The sequence below is a fragment of the Botrytis fragariae genome (genome assembly GCF_013461495.1).
Source record: "Botrytis fragariae strain BVB16 chromosome Unknown tig00000054, whole genome shotgun sequence".
NCBI lineage: Eukaryota > Fungi > Ascomycota > Leotiomycetes > Helotiales > Sclerotiniaceae > Botrytis > Botrytis fragariae.
Genome location: NW_023500993.1, coordinates 2,397,982 through 2,423,074, shown reverse-complemented (window position 1 = coordinate 2,423,074; position 25,093 = coordinate 2,397,982). Strand labels below are relative to the sequence as shown.

The following is a 25,093-nucleotide window of genomic DNA, read 5'->3' as shown; positions in this document are numbered from 1 at the left end:
CAACGCAGTTCCAGTTCCAACTTCCTCCAATTAGTATGATAATCTCGACACTTTATTCTGTGATAAGAGCGAGTTGTGGGGTTTCCTTATCTGCGACGACGATTTGAACGTTCTAAGTCCACTATCTCGTCGGTTAACCTTTCCAGTTCTTCAATCAAGATCATTTTTTTGTTGACCGGACCGTGAACAATTCTATTCCATATCACGCGCCACTCCTCACGCAGAGTTGCCGATACACTAGATTTTGTTATTGTAGCCAATGTTGCTTCACAGTCGTTTTGTCTTTCGGAGATCCTATCAAAGAATGGGTAGTCGCTAGATTTATGGTTGTATAACTTTTCAAAGATCTCTTCGGCCTCTTCTTTGTACTCTTCCGGGATAAGCTTACCCTTGAATAATGTCGCATCGGCAGCCGCATTACCCCTGTGAGCAGCAACATTACCATTGGTTCTCAAAGCCATATCTGCCTCACACCAGGAGATACTGAGTGCTGCCTCTCGTGCTTGGTCCAGAAAACGTAATCGAATATCTGCTCCTATCTTCACCAATGGTTCCACAATATCGTAGGTCTGTTTCAATTTGTCGTAGTTTTGTTGTTCCCAGTTGCAGTTGTAGACAGCTTTCTCATATTTGGCCGTCATCTTAGTGAGCTCCTTAGCAACTTCGTCTAGTTCTGCCCGACGATCATCCCGACTCGTGTTGTAGTATTCCGCCTCATCCTTCCATACTTGGCATTGGCGCTGGGACCTGATTAAATTGTCACGTAGCTTATCACGTTGAGCGATAACACTGTGATAAGTGCTCGCCAGACTATCGTACTTCTGTTGCAACTGTTTCAGGCGGTTGGAAGAAGTCGCAGTTGATTGTGACTGCTGCTGTTTCAATCTGCGATTTTCGTCTAGTAATTTTGAGTTCTGCTGCAGTAATGTCGCACTAGTGTTTGCCTGCTCTGCGTCTAGCCTCAGTTCGGTGGCTTTGGCCTTTCGTGTCAGATCTTCTACCAGTTTTGAAAAAGACTCTGCCAATTTAAGTGCATGATTGCTTTGTGCTTCCAATGCTACGATGTTATTTTTGAATCTCACTGCATCTCTGTTCACAGCTCCAAGCTTTGAATTGAGCTCTTTCCTATCCATTCTAATAGTCAAGTTTTTCTCCTCAACCCTCTGCAAATCAGCTAAAGCTTTCTGTCGTACCGTTTGCGCTTCCTCGAGATCCAATTTCATCGCGTCCATCTCCTTTCGATGGCTTTCATTGAGCTGATCCAATTGCTTTTGCATTTCCAGCCTGTGCTTTTGATTCAGAACTTCGATCTCGGCACGCAAGGAGCCAGCTTGTGTCTTCGCAGACTTCAAATCACGCTCTTGTCGGGCCATCTTCTCCATCAATTTGATGTTAGGCTCTGGTTCTTGTACTGTTGATTTCGTGATTGTAGTGTTACTCGTCACAATTTCTGAGGATCGAGAGGTGCATAAGACGCAAGAATTATCGAGGGAACTCGTTGACCTGACCACATTGACACCATCGACGACACTTCCGCTGACGACTTGCTCGGCTGTATGACAAGTTACCTCCAGCGCAGTCTCGATAATCTCTGTATTGGCGCAAGGCTTTGTCAACTCGACAAGTGTGCGAGACAACTCCACCTTTCGATCTGAAGCCTTAACTGTTTTCTCTCGACAAGCTGCTACCACTAGTGCGGATCCATGAGATTTCTTCTTCTTCATCTTGGCTTTCCTAGCAATTTCTACTCTCTCCATATCTTCACTCGACTGCTTATCATTTTTTCCCCAGCCCGTCGGCAAAAAATCCATATCATCGTCGAGGAAATCTTCGCTCTCAGAGCCTGTATTCGAGCCCCACCCAGCACACTTCTCCTCGCAGCTCTCATATTCAATCATGGGCGCCTGCAAAGGCCACGATTCCTGCATCTCTTCGACTTGTTGAGGACTGATGGATAATTCTGCGATTTTTCTCTTGTGTCAGTATGTTTACGTGTTTGGTAGAGGTATTGGCTTACCTTCATTTTTTGCAGACGGCGCTCTATCTTCCACCTTGGAGGTTGATAAAGACACGGTTCCTGCTGGAAGTCGAGATGCAGGAGCCGCAGTTGCTTTTTTCTTTTTGGCTGCCATTCCTATCAATGTAATGTCTCAGCCTTGATTGTAATGAAATTCGTGAGTGTAATCTGATAGTTTCCGTGACGAGCCGCCCACTTTCCAGACACAGTACTCCAGATCGGACGATATCAAACAAAAGATTTAGTAGATGAGATTGTCACAAGAGTTGGAAAATGGAGAAGAGACGAAGGACTTTGTTATCTCTGTCGGGGAAATAAATTAGCTGAGGGTGAGAGGAGGGTGTGACTGAGATGTTCCGAAAGTGAGTCGTCTCACTTGCATATCCGAAAAATGATAGGTGAGTACCTGTCGGGAAAAGAAAGACCAAGTTATGTTCGTCATACTCCATCATAGTTTAACGCGTGTGATATATATTCACTTCTATGGTGATAAAAGATGGATTTATAAAAGATTCTCTAAGATTTGTAAATGTATAGGGGAGTTGTGTATGGCTGAGAAGTATTTTGAATGATATAAAAATTAAATTTTATCTTGACTCAAGCTGCATTTTGTATGTATGGGCTTAAACTCATCTTGATCTTAAAGGCTCATCACTTTAGCAGGGTTTTAGGAGGGGCTAGGAAGTGATAAAAGGGAAATCTGTAAATGAGACCTTTAGGAAACGGAAATCTTGTAGCAGCCGCGTGTGTAGCTAATTCTTGGAAAATTGCTGTAGATGTTTGATCTGGAATTGGTACATTGTAAAAATGATATTAGGTACTTATAGCAAGTAGCGAGCATCCCATTCCGGCACAACCACAATTCATATGGCTTTTATACAAGCGCCAAGCGAATATGTCCTATCTTCTAATGTTATCCACCACACTACTTAATTTAGCTTGCAACTACAGTTTGATTCCCAGTACATATGTACAACATTTCTTGCGATGTTCTCAAACAGCCGCCAAGTCATAGCTCATGTCCATGAAAAAGAAGTGTCATAGACTTCAGCTAAATCTATTCGGATTTGGTGAAGACATTGTCCACTCGAAACTACAAACCAGAGTTAGCCATTATTCAGTGAAGATAAGAAGTTTGCACTAGCTCATCTGTTCTTTCCCAACCACCAGTGCCTGCCATGTCACCAGGCTCTTCATCGTTACAACCCCAACCCCTAGAATGGTCTGTTTCCTCTTCATGCTATATATATAATCAGCCCGTGTTCACAATGATTCAGTGAGCATGTACTCACAGCAACGTCCTCGATATAACCACGATACTCAGTGCTTCAATCATAATTTCTTGGGGCAAATAAAGATTGAATGTAATGAAGTGGTATGAATTGATAGGGCAGATGAGATGAACAATATTGTGCGTTGGTAAACTTTTACAAAGTCTTTGGGACGCAGGTGAACTTGATCGGGCGAAAAGCGCCAAATACGCGTGTTGAAGTGAGATTATCTTATAGCATCCTTTCACCCTTGAAAGAGATTAGCCGAAGAATTGTACATAAGTCAGAGCTTCATTCAACTAAGTAGAATCTGTGTGTGTGATGAATTATTGTGGTGAACTCACCTTTTAAATTTCCAAACACAGGAAAGTGGTGGTCTGGGGTTGATCTGCGCAATGCTTAAGCGACATCCGGCCTCTTCAGAATTCACTTCCATCAACATCGCATCTGAATCCAGCACATCCATGTGATAACTTCAACAAACTTTCGTCGTAAGATAGAGACGGGGCCCAGTGGGCATGATGCATTGTCCCAGTGGTGTGCTCAAAAGTAAGAAACCTGATCTTTGGGTGGCAGACAATATATCTGTCATCAAAATGGGCTATTAATATAATCTCCAATATGGAGACCTGTCCCATAAATTACTAAGTGGTTAATGTATTGAGCAGATGTTTTGAGCTTGAAAATCCAGGTTGATAATGACAGTATGTCAATCGCACCTTTCTCGAAAATTGCGGTCTTATTGCTTGACCTGCCGAACACTTCTCTTCCCCCAACAAGACACCGTGCTAATTGAATATTGGAAATCAATACCCCAAGCAATGATAAATTTCTTCAAGGAAAAATAGCGATTGGAAAGTCTCCAGCCTCTTCTCGTCTTGATGTGGCCGTTGTTGCCTGAGTTGCCAGATCTTCCAAATGCTTTCATCATAGAATAGTCTACATAGTATTCAGATGACACTCGCAAATTGAAGCGACGATTGTTGCCACCCTAACAGTGACGCTTCTTTGATGATCGAGATTAGGATACGAAGAGGAAAGGCGTGCATGTACAGAATAGGCAAGAGCTATACAGGAGAAAAGAGACCCAGACATGACGGAGACCATAAAACAGATATCAGAGAACGAAAAGGTTACAGCATTCATTCATGTAGGTACTTTATAATTGAACGAATACTTCACTCCATTCAGTTATCATTCGAAATGACCTGATACAATACTATGCACTACAAGGCTCCTGAAAGTTTAGACTAGAAACATTCTCGGTGTAACAAACCTCATATATTCATAAGAAAAAAGAGAAAGTAAATACACAAAAGGAATGCAAGCATGCAAATTCCCAAAACTAAGACCTTGCACAGTAAATCTTTTACGATCACGTGATAGACATCACAATTTCGGTATGCCTTTGTTTGCAGGAGCCAGCTTTGAGACGTTTAGTGAGTATTGTTACTCAGAAAGACGCACTATTTGACACACAGGCTAGAAACAAATTCACAGCTCTCCTAAAACATATAAAGTTCGAATTGTCGTTCCGTATTCCTTCAGAAAGCCTATTGCGTGAAGTCGTCAAGATTCTGATTTGGTAGGTAGTTGATCCAGGGGTTGGAACAGTTCAAAATACGATACTGATCTTCCAATCCCCAACACCGGGGTTTCTAACAATGAAAATATACCTTATACTACTTAAGAAATGGGAATACCAGAAGGAATCATCTCATCATCCCGTTTCTGGAGATTCAAGGGTTAACTAAGATTTAGAAGAACAGTTTTACATCCTGCTTGGAGTCAAAAGTATCACTGCCAAGGCCGTTGGAAATGAGGTTTGGGATGGTTGTATTTGTCGCGAATGATTGGTCAAAATGCGACGGGTAATTCACACTTCTTGCTTGAAGAGCCTCAAAGTTGCACGTTGTCTTACAAGTTCTTGGTGGCTGCATGAGCTGAAGTTTGGCGAAATTGGAAATCTCGAAATAGAATCCGATCAAAGTGCCTAATAATCACGTGAGCTTACACAAATGCGGATTTTAACCGGCTCGCTAGTGTTTGTAACCCACCCCCTCATCTTTTAACTCCCAGTGATAAAGTATGGAGTAGGAACTAAGCTCGACATCAATATAGTCCAATATTGGGGAAAGAAAGCGCCAACGCACTACTTCCAAAGCTGTGGTGGTGATTCAACCCACGTGGAGCATTCTGATGCATGAAATGTAAGCCTTCGGCAATGACATGGATACTGGCTTGTGGCTTTCTGGGCATCCCTTTTCTGACAAAAATGGGGTTGAAATATTGCTTTTCAGTATCTTGGCATTCCGATAATAGGTCAGGCTTTCCTATTCTCCCCAATGTAGGACGTTGATACACTCATATATCATTATTTAGGCAACGACTTTTAGTTCATCGACGGATGATTGGTTACATGGGAATCATTCGTGAAATCTGTAAAGATAGCACAAGCAGGAGGTTTTGATGTTCAATTCTTATCTTTAAAAAATAAACATTGGGTGCTTACTATCCCGCCGTATGGTACCTGTCATACAGAGCACATATCATGGGACAAGTCAGCCCTAAGCCACCCAGAGAATTCATTGTTTCAATGGGTTAAACCCTTGCTCTAAGGGTCTCGGCGTCCATATCACAATATTCTGAATGCTATTTCTTTTCTAGAGTTGGTGGAGGATGCCGGGGAAAAGATGGCTTGTTTCGAGGAATCTTTTCCTTATTAATTCCCACTTTCCGCGTGTTCTGTCCACACGATTGAAAAGATTTTTGTAAGGCCTTACTGACGTCCTCGAACCTCTCATCACAAATAAATCCATTCACCGACCCTAGTTTGTGCCCGAAGGCTTTCCATTATGTCAACCTCGGCAGATATCAACCATCATTTCGATGGACAAAGGCATTGGTTCAAGCAGTTTACCTACACTAACCCTACCTTGAGGGATGCAGAAAAGGCAGGCCCCCTCGATCCAGTACCCACACACTTTCACAGAGATGTGTTAAATCGGGAGACATGGCGACCTCGAGATCTCCTTAGATATATCTCTCCTTCCTATGGCAAACCATATCATATGCTTGTACAAGCAGCTTCCAGTCCCGACATCCAACCCCAAGGAGAATGGAGGCGACGACGTGTTGGAGGGAATGCGCCCACACTTTTGAGAGTATCTTCATGGGCCATCGGAAATGAACTCGACTCGGCCCAAGACATCGCCTTGGCTATCGGAAGGTCTATTCTCGTCCTTCCTGTCATAATATTTATTGTTGTATATGGGATTACCAATGGCGATGGGAAAAACAGTGACAAATACACCAAGTTCCCTCACAAATGCTATGAGTATCCGAAGCATGCTCTGAATCAACTAGATGCTGCCCCGAATGCAGCGCAGTGGATCAAAGGACAGCGCCAAGATGATGGAGATAAAACCTACATAATCAAGGGTGAACAGAATCGCCTTCTTCGACCTCGTGCCTTGGTTGTATTCCGTAACGACAAATGGGAAGTTGTCGAAGATGGAAGCTTTTCTGGTGCATACATCTTCATTAGTTTTGCAGCAGCCCAATACCAAAGACCTGCCCCAACGGATCAAAACCCTGGAAAGACTGAGTTAGATCAGGAGGCCATTGATCGAAGAGCAAGAAAGCTCACGTTGCATCATGGAATGGAGGCATATTGGGCAGACTTCCATGTAAGTTTTTATACTAAATTAGCGCAATAACAACTACTGACTTTGTGTTATAGTGCAGAGCGGAACTACAACCCGAAGCCACCGACGATGTTCATCGATTCTGTGATGTCACCCGTGGGGCCGAGAAGGTTTGTGTTGTATTGCCCGACCGTTCTCCACAAGCCCTAGTGTTCTTTGGTCAACGTCTCTGGTGTCTACCTGAGATTCTACTTGCCCGAGACCATAAAGTTAGCATTTGCACACCCGACTTTCAGAACAAAGATGGTGTCGATAAAATAGAAGTTGTTGATATCATGGAGTTCACGCATCGATCATGGGCAAGAATGCTCACACCAAGCAATGAAATCATACACGATGGAAATGACGAAATTTTCCGTCTGTTGGCTGAACACTACACTGGTTCTCTATCGTTAAGTCGGCTTGAGCTGATTCAAGTTGCTCTTAAAGCATTGAAGTCTAGACAGTTCACGGAGTTTCAACGTGGTGACATTGCCTACGCTCTTATGACACTTCTCACGAAACGCCCCCGTATGGATCCTTCTGACACAGAAGAGCAAGCTCTTGCCCGACTATCACTGGCCAATGATAGTGATCAAATCGTCGAACGTATGGCTTGTATGGATGGCATTCGCATGACAGGTAAACCTGCGTGGTTCAATCTGGAAGATGATCTTGGTGCCAATTTATGGGACATCCAGCCTCTCTGTCAGGTCGCAGGTGTTTGTCATGACGGATCCTTGATTCTGGATGGTGCCCATGCAATCTCTATTCGCTGGAAGGACATTCCCAGAATTTATTCTCTGAGGAGAAGATCTTGGAAAAAGCTGGGCGCTGATTGGGCGTTGGCATTTGGACCAATTTTATTTATTGCGGGATGCGCTTTGGTAGCTCAAGGTGGCTCAGTTGGTGGACTTGGGGCTTTCTTCTTAGTCTTGGGACTTATTATATTGCTCTCAGCACCCTTCGCTGTGCGAATTCTCTACGGCGGAAAAGTTTGTGAGTAATTTTCTCTCTGCTTGACTGTTTGATACTAACCATGGAATAAGGGGGTGCCACACCTTGGCTTGTCGGCTTTGAAGGAACTCTTCCACTTGATCAGATCGAGACTCTTACTTTCGGAAACTCAATCGGTCGTCTTCAATACACACCTTCTAGCGGACCATACTGCACTGGTAAAGCAGATGAGAGAATCGGTGGGGAACCTCACTTCAATGTGGCGGATCTTCCTCACGGGCACAGACTGTTCACGTTGATTGATACCGTAAGTTTTACCATTCTACGGGTCTCAAACGAATTGTCAAACTAATTACATACATCTCAGGGCACAATGACTGTTACTGTTTTCTCCGCCGAGCGTCCTCCATCTGTAGCCCTACTCGCGGGTAAAGAAGGAGGAATGTTGCGAACGATACTGTGCTCTTACGAAAGATCTAATAATGGATTGCGTAAAGAATGCGTACTGAGAATGGAAACCCCAATGTGGGATGCCAGTGATGCAATGGGGTGGGTCAAACTCACGTAGCGAAATGCGACGCATAATGACTATACGGTTTCCTTGTATCATAGGATACTTTTTTGGATATGATGGAAAATCAATTCTTAGGTGTATTTGGATGAGCTTGGTGTAATGATGGACGGATGATACCTAATCAGTAATAATACTGTTGTCTTTGTTTGGCTTGCAACACATGACTCATCAAACCCATACTTGACATTCGACAGATTTCTTGCTGTCTGTTCTTGTGAATGTCATTCATTGAACCAAACAAAGTGCTTGGCAGTTTTCGATTTGTGTAATTAGACACAAACTAGCTTGGTAGCATAATAAATCTTTTGTTGTGAATGTAAGATCTTACAAACTGTCTATACATATGATTACTAGAGACTTATCTAGTATAGAAGACTAAAAGAGAAGTTCCAATAGTTTATTCTAGATTGCTCATCTCCTGTCACAGACACAAACTCAGAAAAAGTCCATAAAAATGCTATAATCCTGTTTTTCAAATTAATGGTCAATAAGTTGTATGAACTGCGGTCGGATTCACCAACATTTATATATTAAAGCAAGTATTATACTATTGAATATGAATAGTTTCAATTCACATAATACTACTACAGCAAGGGTGGATAGCCGGGTAAAAATAGCCCGAGCCAATTTAGAATTAGATGACACTATTGGAGTCGTTAAGTTGACGCTTATATTGCATTAGAAATCTCATTTGCAGGTACTGTACCCTGTTTTCGAGCCTTGTTTGCCAATTTATACATAAGAGTATAGAATAGCTTAATTGCACAATCATCTCAGAATCAAGGAACTCGAGTACAAAAGCACACAGCAGTCTTTAAAGTTGTATAGTTGAACTCTTTTTTTCTAACCTTCCACACACAACCACGAAGAGGAACTGAATTCTTACGAGAAACATTTTGAGTACATACAAATTCCCACTTTAACAATTCAAGCCTCCCCGATCTCCGAAATCGCCACCAATGTCTACTCCTGTAGATTCCAGCCATGATGCACACCAATCTAAGGCCGAATTCTACGCTCAGATTGTGAAAGACTTGAGAAAGGAAATGCACGACATTTTCATCTGTACCAAATGCAGAACCAAAGGAAACATAGTGGTAGTCACCGACCACACTCTACCTACGGGTGAGCCACAGACAGGGGATTCTTGGGCTTTGATGATGATTAAGCAAAATACTCGCTATGAGTTGCACCCTTCAAGAGAAGCGGCAGGCCTCTCGGGAAACGAGTCAGCTGCCCAATTGAGGAGAATACTGCAATCGACACTCGATGAAAATAGAGATTTGAAAGCAGAGCGCAGTTCTGCAGTTAAGGTTATTGAAAAATTGCGGAGAGATCACCAGAAAAAAACAACACTGCAAGTAGATAACTTCCAGGTTAGCATTAAACAGATACAGGATCAGATACAGAGCGAGAGGCAGGAGAATAGCGAGCAATTACGTCTAGCAGATAATAGGAATAAAGCGCTACACGACAAGTCTGTTTCGCTAGACTCAAAGTATCAAAAGATCATGGCAAATTTGAAGGAAGAACAGAAGAAGAATCTTGGACTAGTATCTGATTTGGAAAAGCTGAGCGAAGAACATCAGCAACTACGCTTAAGTCATGAAACACTCCGAGAGACAAGCGAGAGGGTCAAGCCCCTTCTAAGAATTGGGATAGCCTTGAGACTGAGGTGGCTTGAGAATATCCACTTTATGTTCGAAGGTCACAATGGTAGAATTCTAGATGGACGCATTGTGGAGTCAGGGAATGTCGCAGCTCATGACCCTAATTTCGAGGTAAGTGAAAGAGTGACCATACTCCATTGAAGATTTCACGATCACTAACATCTAACACAGGCAGACTCTCTGCTGGCGCAGCACGCTGGACTTTCAGTTGAATCTATTGACCGAGTCAATGAAAGTATGCAACGAATATATGGGAAGAGACATGTACCAACATCAGCGGACTCTTTGGTTCTGCACACATACCCTTCCGCTCTGATCTTTGTGCTGGACTGCAAGACCGCGGCCGCAATTCATCAATCTCGCGAGCTTCTGGTGGACTACCCATATCACCAAAAGCTTCGCTTGATTTTGAAAGAGATGATGGTTATTTGGGAGCGCGCAGAATCACGCGAGAAATTCGAAAGCATCGCGAGGGTGGAGGAACTACAGAAAGAGGCGGTTCAAATCTGGGAAGCTGTTAAAATTGCATTTAGGAATAGCAAGCGAAGAAGCCGGCCCCCAGATTAAGTGACGAATAACTCAGAGTAGGCAATAGTCTGAATGATTAATATATCGGATGCTGGATCACTATGTTGGGTTAGAATAGCGAATAAAATTTGGAATAATGTCCCTGGTTTTTCTAAAGGAATTTCGTGATATAGATCTCCTGTTTAGTGCTACGTGCAATGTAAAAGAACTATACTTGAGTATCTCCTGCTCTCACATACGTCATGTTCTTGTTCGGATCATCGTGCGCGTTGAATGGGACCTGAGGTCGATATTAGCAATTTAGATGCCCAATGTTCTGAACAATCATCACACAAGCGTACATTGTGTCGGTAGTCTTTTTAACTCGATAAATGTTGCAAGTCCATTTGAACTGTGTGTGAACTATATGGAAAGTGTATGGGAGTTATATAGAAACTGTATGGGAACAGCTCGAGCTATCTCCTATATATATCTAGCCGTTTCTCATTCTAATATCTCCATTCTCATTCCTACATAGTCAGTCGATACTCTAACCACATCAACAGAATATCAAACCATCTTCAGATTCTCAACTTCAAGACCATGTCTTCGAACAATCAAAATCCAATTGTCCCAGGGACAGTCCGAGCTTTGACAAACAAATGGCAAGCCGTAGGAACATCCAATCCGCAGCAGGATAATCTCTCGATGCTAGATGCTCTGCCTGATCGGAATTGCAGTCTTGCAGCTCAACCCGCACCGGGGCCAGCGATTGCAATTGCAATCAACAGGTGGGAGAATAGACGCGCACCCACTCCAGCGTAGCAGGCTCTCCAGCTATTCAATGCTCTTCCGGACGGGGAAAGTTCCCTTATTCCTCAAAGCTTCCGCTCAAATGCTGTTGTTCGAGCTCCTCCAAGACCAACAAGTTTTGCATTTTCCAGTTTACCTCCAGAGCTTCGACTCATGATTTGGGAGTTAGTCATTCCGGGGCCTCAAACCATCAGAATCACTGACAATGCGATGAGACACAACAGAGCACATTCTCGTCAGAACCCAGCCATCCTCTATGTAAATTACGAATCCAGAACAGAGGCTCTCAAACAGCTCAGGCGTCTTTTCGGTGGCGTCAACGGCAATGGTTTTCCTGAACAGTTCAGGTATTTCAATCCAAGTTCAGATCTTATTTACTTTGACGGTGGCGCCACCCGACTCTTTGAATTTCCACCTACTATTCTTCCCCCAGTTGCGGATCTCACTCACGAAGCACCGATGGCACAGGTCGACAATGTTGTTTTCATTCAAGTTGATGAAGATCAGATGAATCAAGCAGGGCCCGCTGCATATTTCCGAAACCTCGAATGTTTGAGAATTCAGTACAGCTTTTCTCGCCTCCCCGGGGGCATGTTCGCACCTCCGTACGCAACAAACAATGCAGGTAGCCAGTTATTTGTACGCGACATACATAGAGAGATGAGGTCGGATATAGGACTTGCACGCGGGTGGTTTCAAACACGATTCAATGCCGGCTTGATCAGTAGAGTCCCTAGAATCGAGATTTTGCTCACGCGGATCGATCAGCGCACTGTCGATTCGACTGGCCAATACGGTGTTGACTATTTCCACGACCATCCCTTTTGAGTTTGGCAAGCTTTACCCTCACCCAACCCCACTACACAACCCGCATCCATTTCCTTTGCATACATTGTTCTTTGATGATTGTTAAAAATCAATTTTCATTCCTATTTTAATATTATAATCCTTTCATTTGAACCCCTTACTTGCATCTTTGCCAAGTGACATTCATTTCATACCCTCGTAATCCTTTCCACCAATATGACGTCTAGTTATAGTAGTCCTCATGTTACACCTTACTTTTTGTTTTCCACATAATCCTTCCATGTCGTTTAAATACCTTCATGAACAAGGCTATTGTTAATTATCATAGCAAGCTCAACAATTAGTAACTGAAGAGAGCAAGCTATATTACTAGTCCTTTTTCTTTTTTTTTAGAAAAAAAACAGGAAAAAACAGAAAGCAAAAAATTTGATGAGTACTTCGATTCAAAGCTCAAGTGAGTAGATATAGATAGATTTGAAGAAGCCAATTCTTGGAATGATCATATTATTCCTGCAAAATAAATAACCTTCCATTAACTATAAGCCCCAATTCCCCTCATAGTCTGCACCAAGTGATACCTCCCTCTTGCGATATTTATAGTTACATTCATCCCATTGCGTAGCAAACAACCACCTCACCATATGACTACTTGTGTTTTTCTAGGCCTAATGTAACATCCTTGGCAGTCTGCCTCTCGCTGAAGATTCCTACAAACTTTTAGTGCATTTTAATCTTGTCGAAATTGTGATTTTCTTAAACATAGAGCTCTCCACCACATACTCATTCTCCTTTACGTGATGCATTCTCTTGTGGTTCAGTTATGAAAAGAAGTCTATACTGTGAATCTGGCTTCGCCGTGTACTCATTAACAGGTAAGAAATTGATTCGTGGGGTGATCTGTAGATGTAAAATTGCATGATACTAGCAAATATTGTGGTTATGGTAAGATAGTAGCTGTCTTAAAATGGGCACATTGTTTGTAGAATGATAGTTATTTGCGTCTAGGGTTGACTGGTAATCCTAAACGCTTGTTGCATATTGTAATCTCAAGAATGAAGTGGGAATATCAGCAACATTTCCGATAGTTGTGAACTCGAGCATATGGGGAACCGGCCCTAGTCTTGGATCTGGTTGAGACAACAGTTTTATTCTCAAGTCATCGGACAATGGAAACCCACTCTTTCCCCCAATAGGTTCATCATTTAGAATCTATGTAGTCAGTGCCTGTAGAAAGTTGGAATTCGGTTTTCTAAAAAAAATTCCCTTTGACAGTAATGATTAGAGAACACTCCTGTGCAGTATCTCTTTGTTTCGTAGGTTGTTTACAGCATTGATTTTGAGAGTTCCGGAAGACTCCCCTCGAGTTCTTTGTTACACTTGTATAGTCGAACAAAGACTTATGAACAATGCCCTTGTTTTCGAGGTAGGAGATATACCGGTTCGGTGCATGACAAAGGCCAACGCACAATAGCATTGTTCCCAACATCAGAAAGTGTGCCGAAACAATTAATGGTAGTCTAGTATATATCTTTTGAATATACCACTTAACTATTTCTCCTTCAGTCCATTCCAAGCATCCTTAGTCAGTAACAGTATTACCAACAACAGCCTTACTTTCCACATCTTTCCAGAAGACATTCAAAGAAACATTTCGAAACGTTCAAGTCTCTCAATCCCAACTTCCTTCATCATGCCTTCCAGTAACACTCAAGTCAACCTCACCATGGTCGAGGTCCGCCCAGGTGAGTATAGACTCATGCCAGCATTCCCACACCCGACTCCATCGACTCCTGAGTATGGAAACATCCCGATCAAGCTCGATTAATCCAAGTCTAATTCAAACAACACTGGCGCCAGCCGGCGTTAGGTTTTGGATCGACGATTCGGGAACGGGAGGTGAGGTTAAAAGGTCTTCATGAAGCTGGACTTCATGGAATTTGAGCCCTAGTGGTGCTCGCAACTCAAATCAAATCAAACGACTAGATGTCGTCTTTTCCTGGTACCTTAAAAATTCCCAATTCAATATCAAGTGATAAAGTGCCCTTCTCCGCCATGCTAATAAACTAATCCTTTATGAAAATTTTATTATTTCTTTTGCCACCAAGTATAAAGTAAGAAACAATACACTAATAAGTCGTGCCACGCTTAATTCATACTTGGTAACCCGCTGTCGAAGCTAAAGTAAAGTGAACAAAAGTACAGTTTCCCCATGTCCCTCCGCTCACTTGATGCAGATCATCCAGTTTGGAAAAACTCACCAGCTGTTGTGTTATATCAAAATTTCCTTGTGATGATCGAACTCACGCTTTACCGTTTCATCCTTCGCCTAAGCTACTTTGACTCGTTGTTATCTTGCCATCATACTTAACCTCGGAGCGCCTTTCCGAGATGATTTTGGCTCTCATTTTCCAGGAGAACATCAATCATGACAAAGCTATTGTTCATATTATAATCGATCTACACTTTATCTGATGGTTATGACCGTCTTATACCTATGTCGTCTCAAGTGTTCGGCAGAGCTAAAAAAAAAAAAAAAATTCAACCACAATGACATCAAATGAAAAATAGCCTATAAAGTAGCTCATGTTAGATCCATGGGATCATACCTCTGTAATTTTGATAGTCTTCTTTACTACTTGAATGTATATCTTGTAATGGTGAGCGCAAGGCAGAATGAAGAGTATTTTTGGTGCAACCCCTTTTGCTTTTTGTATCCAAAGGAGAGAAAGGCTATGGTTTTAAGAAGGCTGGGATGAACATACACGCCTCTTTTAAGATTTCAAATTCTACCCCACATTACACAAATATTAATTTACACACACATGTGAGATCTGTTTCAACGCAAACCCTAATACCCTTCATAATTACGCTTTTATTCGGTCTATAATTCCACAAGTGCGCAGTTTCATAATCAAAATTGACGGAATTCCTTTCCGATAAATATCTAGTCGTCTGATTGCTCAAATCAACATGGACTCAGCACATTGGATAGACAGATGTCAACAGCTGGAAGCCCGCATAATTGAGCAAGATCGGGAGATAAAAGATAAAACACAACAGCTGGAGGATGCAGACGAACATGCCAAACTCGTCGAGACTGAGCGAAAGGCCCTGAGGCAAGAAATAAAGAATGTGAAAACCGAAATGGAGATCCAAGCAAAAAATACAACCACACTGGCTCGCATTGGTGTTGCTGTACGGGTTCGATTTCTTGAACATGCCAAAGGTCAGGTTATGGGTCTCCACAAACAAAATTTCGATGTCAAGTTTATTCAAAGAGGAAATGATGCGGCCCATAGGGCGTACGGCGCTGTAGATTCTGCTTTGTTCACTGGAAACTATCTCACAGACCGCGAAAAGAGACAACTGGAAGAGGTTTATGGTCTCATTTACGATGGCTTACCTCCTCAAAGTTATGGGAATATGCCACCACGCATGCTTCAAGCAATTGATCATCAAGGTAGCATTGTTTCACTTTATGCCTTGAATAACGGGTCGATGTCAATTCGGGACAAACAAGCTGCAGGCGATAGCATGGACTTTCTAAAGAATAAGCGCATAGAGCTAGGAGATGATGCATTTGAGAAAGACGAGGAGGTTGCTCGCCACTTGCGGAGACTTGGAGAGTTCGCAGATCTCATCATCGCAAAATCTCGACGGCAGGGTGCTTTGACGCATGGTGCCAACCCAGGAACACCTTCCTCTAGTTATGGACCTCCTCAAACTCTATCATTTCGTTCAAAGCGTTCCAGCCCTCCTGATACACATCGTGGCAAGAGATCTAGAAGAGGTAAGAGTCCCTTACTTTGAGTTAAATGTGAGTTCCTAATTGATCTGGCTCAATGTTTCATTGAATTTTACTGACGAGGTAATTTAGAGAATTCCAATGATCTCGTCACCTTGTCGCAACAATTACTCAATTAACAAAACGCCATCGCCACCACTTCCTTAAATATGTTTGTTCAATCTCTCAGACTCTTTCTCGATTTCGAATATATACACTGTCAATTGGATTCTGAAGTTTGCCAAGCATTTGAGATGGATATCTGCAGGTTCAATTTCAATGTAATAATATAAATGAAGGGAATTGCACTCTTCATCAAAGTTTCCTTGGTCAATATCTTGCAGAGAAATACCGGATGGTCGCTCATTCTATGTATTTGCCCCAGGTTCTCAAATGTTGTCATCCGAAGTGGGGGGTGGAGTAGGTAAGGGGCCTCGCTTAATCACTAGCATGATGTGAATCCAAGATTCACCATGATCGAGGATTGGTGAATGTTTTAAGTAGCTCGGACTTTCTAATTCTCTCATTCACTTTGATCCTTCTGTGAATTTGATGAGCACAATCAACAAATTTTCACACTCGGTACAGAAATGGTTAAATGGAAATAAAGGTGATATTTTACTGAACAAAGACTTTGCACTTGTACATTAGTCTAATTGATATTGTCTTTTATTCTGCCTCATAAAGTTTGGCTGTTCTTGGTAGAGGTTTAAAGATGATGATTGATTGTGATTCAATGATGGCCAATTAAAGATCATGAGAAAGCTAGCGGAGAGACATCATCTAGACAAGCTCTCCAGGCATAGATTGGTTTTGAAACTGATAGGGATATAATTCAAAGCAGTGAATCCAAACCGAAATAAGTAGGGAATCACATCGGCTAGGAACAGTGACGTGTGTGAATTATGACTATTAACAAGTAAGTAGAGCAAGTAGTCTAGAGCTCGGACCTAATCTGTTCAATATTTTCTCTAGAAATCTTTCAACAAACAACCACAACTTCAATTTCTTTTACCTTCATTCTTGTCTTGAAAATATCTGGATATTTCTAAAGACACATCCATCCATAACCCATAGCAGACTTGCCTTATCAACCAGAATCTCCTTGAACTGACCAGTTCTGGTATCATGACTTCCGACAGAGATTTAAGAAGAGACCATGAGAGAGACAGAGATAAAGTTGTTGAACTTAATAGACAAAACGAAAAGATTGAACTGGTCCAACTCGAGAATTTTTATCGCATGAAGAATAGTGCCGTAAAGATTCATGATGATAAGTATGGTAGCAAGGAAATGTGGAGCAAGATGATCATCGTTTGTCACTCCATAGCTCTATATGGTCTGAAGTTTAATGACTCACATATACTGTAGAATGCCTCACAGAACAGCACTCTCTTAGCGCCTGCTGAGTTTACAATCCAGGATAAACACGGCAAAAGACGTACAGTTAAGATTGGCCCGAAAACAAGCGCACATGATGTGAAGAGAGTTATTGATATGTATGATGTGGCAAAGTACGAAGAGCAGAAGAAGAGAGAAATGGCTGATTGGGAGCGGAGTAAAGAAGAGTTCGGCTCCCGGTTGCGTGTAAGTTTCAATGATATACTCCCCAATCGCTCTATACTGATGGTCTGTACAGGAAATCTTGAGAGAAAAGAATCACATTCTAGGCTTCAGTCCGAGAGATGAATCCTTTGACGCATGCTTTAGTGATTTAGGCTACAGCTCCCACATAACCCCGGCACATGTTACCCATCATACATCCTTTCGTCAGCCGACGCCGGACCTGAAGTTCGAGAGGGAGAATTCTCGAATGTCGGATCAACTTCGTGCTGCGCAGAGACAGCTCGCAGAAGCTAGGGAAGAATACAGAACCCTCGAATATGAAAATTACAAACTCATCCAAGAGAATGTAGAGGTTTCTGAATCTTTGGATTCAACACAGAAGCTTTTGGAACAGATTGCAGAGAATAGAGACGAGCATGTTAAGACAAATAGAAAATATGCTGAAGAAAACAGAAAGTTGGAATGTGAACTGGAATCAGCACAGGCACAACTACAAACACAAACACAAACACAAACACAAGCTCAGCCACAGCCACAGCCACGATCGTGGTGGTCATCAGCACGCAAAGTTACCTTCGATGATACCAGCGAACAGTTGCGGGAGGAAGTCAAAAGATTGTCTAGGTCCTTGGAGAATATGAAGAGTGGTAGGGAGCCACACAATATACTCCGAGATGTCGGAGTCGAAACTCGCCTCGAATTCCTACAGCTTTCTAAGGCGCATGAGTATCCAGTCATACGCCATCATACTCATCATAGAATTGTTTCTAGCAGTTCTACTCCAGAACTCAATATGGAACTTGGTGCTAAGAACAAGAGTACTGATGGAAGTAGTCTATACGGAGGAAATATTCGAGCAGATGCGGCTCTTCTGAGCATCAACTCAAACCATCGAGTCAAGTTCGAACAAACATTCAAGGATATCTACGGAGTTGCATTCAGCGAGGTTACAAAGGGCTGCTCTAACAAGTATGCTCCACAGTGCAAGGTCACTGAGATGGCGAACTTGAGAGGAACAATGGCACACCTAGGATGTTTCACGAGACACACGCCTGATAAGGACGCCGACGATAGATTCTTGGCTTTGTCGGTATATTGTGAAGGAAAGTACGAAGATGTAGATCGAAGATCAACAACAGCTCTCCAAGCAGCGAAGACATTCAGTAGCGATCTCAGAGTTATTGAAGCTTGTAACAAGATGCGTGGAATCTGTGACTCCCTCGTCGAAAGAACCAAGAGTGGTGGCCATCGTTCGAATTTATTCACGGGTGGTGGTATTGGTGGCAGATATATTTGAGAGTGGGGTGGTGGAGGACTAAGGGCTGGAACTGATGTCGGCGGTGGTGATAGTGTCAGATAAAGGTATACATACAGATCGAGATTGATGAGCAATGATCTTACGGAGCAAACTTTTAGCATAGCATTGTCTGGGTACATATACTGTACTAGAGCTGATTTTACGATGATGAGTATGGTTAGAGGGTGGATAGCGATCATGATAATTAGCTTCGTCTAATTCAACTATTATAAAAGGGCATCAAGGTGCTATTCAATGACTTGAAAGTGGAGTAAAATCATAGTAATTGAGCTAAAAGTCCCGATGGAAGTTTGAAAACGACAAGGTGATTTTAGTTTCTGAAAGGAATATTTCTGGTCTACATCTTTTTGCCTTCATCATCCATGATTAACTCATCGATAATTACCAGGTTATGTCTTCTCAATCAGTTCAACCCAAAGCTCCCGTTAATCTTGGTACTAGAAAATACTGTTTATCAACATTGGTTCGAGGGTCAAAGAAACTTCTTGGGGGAGTTTGTCTTTATATTTGGAAGCTGCTGACTGTTCCTCTTTACAAAGCTGAAGTGTGTTTATTATCCTCGATTCTTACCCATAGATCAATTTAAATTACGCTGCTTAATATACCTCTGCAATAAAACCGCATGATCTCTCGTTACCATAGAGTCGCCGATGCTCAAGCTGCGATTGACGCGCTCAAAGCAAAATTAGTTACCCAATTCGCCCAATTCGAGACGGAACGTAAACTTCACAAAGACAGAGAAGCAAAACTACGGCAACAGCTGGAAGATTACAATCCCATGTTCCTGAAACATGAGTGGAGAAGACCATATTTGGAGTATCTAGCAGAAGTCGACGCTGCTGTTCGCTGCCGCGCTCTGGAGCAGGCCAAAGGTCGTAGAATATTTGAAGGTTCAAATGACGAGTTCTCACATATCCGCAAAAAGGTCGATATCAAAATCATTGAAAAGGGAAATATCGCTTGTCACCGTGGAAATATAAAGGCCGACGCCTCTCTATACAAACTAGGATATAGATGTGCAAAGATGGATGAGGCATTCTTCCGCAGCATTTACTATCTGGGACCTCTTGGTCTTGATCCAGATCCTCTGGTATATAGAAAGTTGACAGAGGCTCTAAATCTACGAGGTACAATGTTGTTTTGCTTTTCGTTCACAGAATCATCTAGATCGTCTTATCAAGATACCCAATTCTCTTCATTATTGCGACAGATCTACATTACGATGAATGATGCGAAGAAGGATCAGAAATCACCAAAGTTGTTTGATGCCGACCCTGAGGTGGAACAGAAAATTGTTTTAATGCGCAAAATTGCAGAGGAAGTCAGCATGTTAGATAAAAGACGGAGAAACAGACGTCGGGATATCGAATATAATATTTGAAAGGAGGGGTCTTCTTCAATCAATCTCTTCTCATATGTTCACATCCTCCTGCATGGATGATACATGTACATGTGGTACTGGCGAGTGAATAAATAAAATCCATAATGTTGCTTTTCTCTTACTTCATAAACAATCGTGATAATTCACCGTCAATCAAACCCCGAAAAGTAAATGGAGTAGATGTAGAATCGGTTAACTTAAGAGTGGGGATACTTAACACTTATTTTATCCTCTAGACTCTTGAGAAAAACAACTCCAGTCCCCATTCTCCATCTTCATTTCAGACTCATCACAATGATGGATCCCGATCTTCCTCAAGAGGCCCTCGCCACGTTCAACGAAGAGGCTAGTCAACTCTTTAAATTGCACGACAAATCCAATGCTCTCGATATCAATCTTCTACGCGTCAACTACGAGCATCAGCAGAAGCTGAACAGTTTTGCAGCCAGAAAATACAGCTGGTATGAGAGCGTTAATCAATTGTTCAAGGTAAAAATCATTACACCCAGTTACTTCGATAAAGTACTAATTATTTTAAAGAGCTTTCTGGGATTACTTTCCGGTGGTCAGACTCAATTAAATTTGATGAAATTCACACATGATAATATCGAAGTTACTCTAGGAACGCAAGACGATGAGCAGAGTATCAACAAAGCATGGGAAGAAAGCATGAAAAATATGGTCGAGAGTCTTATGGCCGAAAAGTCTAGAAATATTTCCACTTACCACGAGCAGAAAAAGGTAAGCAAGTATCATCAAAATTCTCACAGCCTGATACATAGTAGTTGCTAACTAGCGGTCCATGATTCAGGAGATCTTGAAAAGTATCAACGTCCTTCTCGATAATCCAAAGTCTATGACCTCTACAGTTGATAATAACATTGAAGCTTCCACCGATCACACTCGGTCGTTAGTCGCCGTCTTAGCTGAAAATGCTCTTCTCAAATTAGAACTTGCAAAGGCCAAGTATGAATCAGCACGAGTTAGAAGCCTCAAACCCTATACTGGTAGTACATCATCACAAGAAATCTTAACCTTGAAGCAGAAATTGGAACAAGTTGAAGACGAAAAGGCTGAACTTGTGTTGGGACTTTCTGCTACCGAGGATGAACTTGAATCGACACGGGCATCGCTTGCCGATGCATACACAGAAATTGAGAGCCTAGACTACAAGCTCAACGGGAAGAATCATCCAAATCATGATCTCCGTACACTTGCCGTTAATGTCCGCCTTCGCTTTCTGAATCAAGCAACTCGACGCAACAATCGTGGCAAGTATACAGCAGTACATGGTCTGAAATTTACCGACGTAGGCGCCATTGAGCGCGGCTCAGCTGCTGTACATGGTGGAGATGTCCGAACTGATGCCTTCATGATTCGGAATAACATACACAACAAGTTCGACGATGACTATGAATTACTTTTCTTGCGTATTTATGGTGTCTCTATTGACGAGGTTTCTCAAGGAAGAGATGGCAAATATCGTCTTGGCTCCAAACATGTCGAAATAGCGGATTTGAGAGGCACAATGTCGCACTGTTTGTCGTTCTCCGAACTTACACATGATAAGGAAATGGATGATAGGTTTGATGGTTTACGATATCAGTGTGATATGATTTATCAAGAATATTTCGCACAATTAGGATCGGCAGCTAAAGCACAAGATGCCTTTAATAACAACCAGGACATCGATGTACACCTTGTCACCATGCGAAATATTTCTGATCACATTGTTGGCCTAGAGAAGCAAAGACTCAGGAGCGAGTAAAGGTTTAAGGGTTGGTTGTTATCTCAACAGAGAATAGCTCTGATTAGTTAGCCAAATTAAGATGAAACAGGCAAGCCTGTGAAAAGCTTTGGAGCAAACACAGATCTACGGTTGTATTATGGCGACGGGCAAAATCAAACACGATCAAAACACAACACTGCTCAATATCTTCGTGACTGATTGCAAATGCTTTCTGATGATACATGTCTGCTATTGAATAGTGTGCTACTGCTACCATGTCCATTCCAACTCGTGGATTCAATTCTCCCTTTTTGTTCTATCTAGCTACTCCCCAACCTCCAGAATCTCAAAAGTTTAAGTCTAATTTGCGTTCTACTGTCTCCCGGCGTTCTACGGTCTTCCGACTCACTTAACCTGATCAGCCTGTGAACTTGCTGTACTTATGAAGATTGCTTCAGGTACGGTCATAATACTGCTATCTGACAGCCGTACTTGAAAGCATTAAGCAGTTTGTAGTAGTAGACTATTCATCCCTTGGGCATTTAAGAACCATGCACGACCTGAATCCAACTTCCTATTTCTCACATCATCTTCGATACCAGTCCATCGATACCAATACACCGGAACCAAAATATCCACATCACCACTTCAACATCTATACTTCAATCACAAACCATCACTTGAAGTCTTCACACAATGACGTTCCTTGGTCCTTCTACCACCAAGAAAGTCAAGGGCATAAAATCCTCCATTCAAGAGGATATCAGAGTAAGTACTATCTCAACCTTACCACAAGATCACAAGTTCCCAATTTACCAATACTAACCTTTTTCCCAATCTAGCGACCCCTTGCCCTCCTTAGTCAAAACATAAACCGCGCCAAGCCAATTACCGAAAATCCCAGCTCCTACATAACCAACGAATCCAAGAAAGCCATATCCGTCTTGATAAACCAGCATGAGCAAGCCAAGTCTGAGCTCGAGAGCCACAAATCATCCGAGTCGAAGATGAAGAACGAAGTCGAAGAACTGCGCACACAAATCCAAGAGCTTCATGATACCATCAAACATGATCAAGATGACCTGAAAGAATTGAATCAAATTATCGAGGGGGGCATGCAAGGATCCTCTACTATTCCCGATACACAGGAAGCTCTTCTTGAAAAGTTGATCGCTAGAGAAGCTGTTATCGATCGAGAAATCTTCAATCTCCGGGACGATAAAGTCATTTCGAGAGCTAAAATTTGGTTTGACGCCGTGGGAAAAGTAGACGAATCAATCGAACATCCTGATCAAGCTAGCCGAGATAGAAACCTATCAATGCGCAAGGAGATGTACATTAGGACCAAGCGTTCTATTGCTCAGGATACAAAAGCTGCACTATTATCAACAAAAGAGGATATTCGAAAGCAGAAACTCGACATATTGCGCGATGACAGTGTTGAAGGCCACGTACCACTTGCTCCTCCTTCGCCAATTTCCATGGATAGCGATCAGGTCTCATATGTAGCAGAAACTCCACTTGATGATCCTTTCGTCGAGGACGCTCCACAAAATCGAGATGGCTCTTGGGCTACAATTAACGGAGAAGAATCCTCTGATATATTGAGTCGTGTCTTTAGTGAAGACAATCAGACAGAAGAAGAAATTCATAGGGCAACAATCGAAGAGGACACATCCCTCAGACTCCAAATTCAGAATACGGAGCGAAAAATCCAAGAATGGGAGGGAAATTTCGATCGCTTTAAACTCGAAACTCAAGCCACGATTGAAAGACTAGCTTCTGAGATTTCTTTCAGTGAAGACTCTCTTCAAGAGTATAAGAACGCCTTAGATGACGCTGATGAAGTGCGCGGACAACTCGTACACAATTTAGCACAGATAGAAGGAGACAGAGACCGACTTTGTGTTATAGTCGAAGAGGTCGGCCTTCCCATCTTAGCACGAAACGCAGAGAACATGAAGAGAATCAAGCGCGATGGCGTTTTTACATCACTCGGCAACAGTCATCTTCCATTCAACGAAATTCTTGTACGTAATGGAGATTATGCCGCAACTGGAGGTCACATCGATGCACATCTTGCCTCTATTCTTCTATGCGAGAAGGAAATCGTGAGCGGTCCCGTCATCAGTCATGAAATGTTTCTCAACATGTATGGCGTTTCTGTTGGTGAATACCGTCCCTTGTACAAAGTATCTGACAGACTGGATGAGATGTTCAACATGCATGCTATGCTTGTGGAATCTGGTTCTTTTACTGAGAAGACACTCTCCGAGACTCGAGATTCTTTGTTTCAAAACTTGTTTACACAAGGTTTGCTTCAATTCGATACGATTGAGGCGCCTAACGCGAAGGATAAAGGTCGTATCTTCGACTCGCAGGATGGGGAGGACCAAATCCAAACATTCAATGAAATGCTAGAGATTGTGCAGGATATCAAGCGAATGCAGAGGGATGCAAAGTCAGAACCGGTGTCTGAACAATCGGATTCTGAGCAGTCGGTTTCTGACCAATCGGTCTCTGAATCCTGATCCAACAGGTCTACATATAATATGAGCCCTATGAACAGTGCAGGTAGATTCTCTTCAATCGATTTTTTCAAACGGTAAAATTTGAGGTTCTGGTCTTATTCTGATTTGGGAAAGGAAAGATGAAAGCTGTACCAGCAGAATGATAACATAATATCATCTAGAGTAGGAACAATACTTGACTATAATGCGCCTCTTTTCTGAACACGTGAATATTTCAGTCGTAATGATGAGTGACTCTTCTTCAACTCATCTGGCTACTTGAAGGTGAGACCGCAATGCTGTTGGATTAAGTGACAATGTGACATGTCATCCATGTGTAAATGACCCCGCTACTATCAAACAGTCGAAGATTTATATTCACTAAGCAACAATACAACAAGAGCACTCCGCATTTACCGCGAAAGACTAACTAGTATTCAAGCAGGTGAGAGTTTTCAGCTTTGCCCCCAAGATTAGAAGGGCGAGCGCCTCTTCTTTGGACA

General features: G+C 42.3%; 7 protein-coding genes across 7 annotated transcripts; 6 read left to right on the top strand and 1 right to left on the bottom strand.

Moving 5' to 3' along the window:
• Positions 1–86: 86 nt before the first annotated feature.
• Bfra_005449 (uncharacterized protein) lies at positions 87–2,132 on the bottom strand (the record flags this gene model as incomplete). Its single annotated transcript, XM_037335833.1, has 2 exons — positions 87–1,960; positions 2,018–2,132. 2 exons carry the CDS (start codon positions 2,130–2,132, stop codon positions 87–89), a joined length of 1,989 nt encoding a protein of 662 aa, XP_037192928.1.
• A 4,011-nt stretch (positions 2,133–6,143) lies between these two features.
• On the top strand, positions 6,144–8,499 carry Bfra_005448 (putative 3-hydroxyisobutyrate dehydrogenase protein; the record flags this gene model as incomplete). The annotated part of the gene is made up of 4 exons (XM_037335832.1): positions 6,144–6,977; positions 7,031–7,973; positions 8,024–8,238; positions 8,299–8,499. The coding sequence occupies 4 exons, from the start codon at positions 6,144–6,146 to the stop codon at positions 8,497–8,499; spliced, it is 2,193 nt and encodes a 730-aa protein (XP_037192927.1).
• Positions 8,500–9,464: 965 nt separating this feature from the next.
• On the top strand, positions 9,465–10,742 carry Bfra_005447 (uncharacterized protein; the record flags this gene model as incomplete). Its single annotated transcript, XM_037335831.1, has 2 exons — positions 9,465–10,286; positions 10,347–10,742. The coding sequence occupies 2 exons, from the start codon at positions 9,465–9,467 to the stop codon at positions 10,740–10,742; spliced, it is 1,218 nt and encodes a 405-aa protein (XP_037192926.1).
• Positions 10,743–11,285: 543 nt separating this feature from the next.
• Bfra_005446 (uncharacterized protein) lies at positions 11,286–12,323 on the top strand (the record flags this gene model as incomplete). Its single annotated transcript, XM_037335830.1, has 2 exons — positions 11,286–11,503; positions 11,567–12,323. The coding sequence occupies 2 exons, from the start codon at positions 11,286–11,288 to the stop codon at positions 12,321–12,323; spliced, it is 975 nt and encodes a 324-aa protein (XP_037192925.1).
• Positions 12,324–15,272: 2,949 nt separating this feature from the next.
• On the top strand, positions 15,273–16,112 carry Bfra_005445 (uncharacterized protein; the record flags this gene model as incomplete). Its single annotated transcript, XM_037335829.1, has 1 exon — positions 15,273–16,112. One exon carries the CDS (start codon positions 15,273–15,275, stop codon positions 16,110–16,112), a length of 840 nt encoding a protein of 279 aa, XP_037192924.1.
• A 1,102-nt stretch (positions 16,113–17,214) lies between these two features.
• On the top strand, positions 17,215–18,949 carry Bfra_005444 (uncharacterized protein; the record flags this gene model as incomplete). The annotated part of the gene is made up of 3 exons (XM_037335828.1): positions 17,215–17,400; positions 17,458–17,673; positions 17,726–18,949. 3 exons carry the CDS (start codon positions 17,215–17,217, stop codon positions 18,947–18,949), a joined length of 1,626 nt encoding a protein of 541 aa, XP_037192923.1.
• Positions 18,950–19,592: 643 nt separating this feature from the next.
• Bfra_005443 (uncharacterized protein) lies at positions 19,593–24,611 on the top strand (the record flags this gene model as incomplete). The annotated part of the gene is made up of 6 exons (XM_037335827.1): positions 19,593–20,299; positions 20,588–20,840; positions 20,892–21,092; positions 21,163–22,115; positions 22,767–22,848; positions 22,923–24,611. The coding sequence occupies 6 exons, from the start codon at positions 19,593–19,595 to the stop codon at positions 24,609–24,611; spliced, it is 3,885 nt and encodes a 1,294-aa protein (XP_037192922.1).
• Positions 24,612–25,093: the final 482 nt, after the last annotated feature.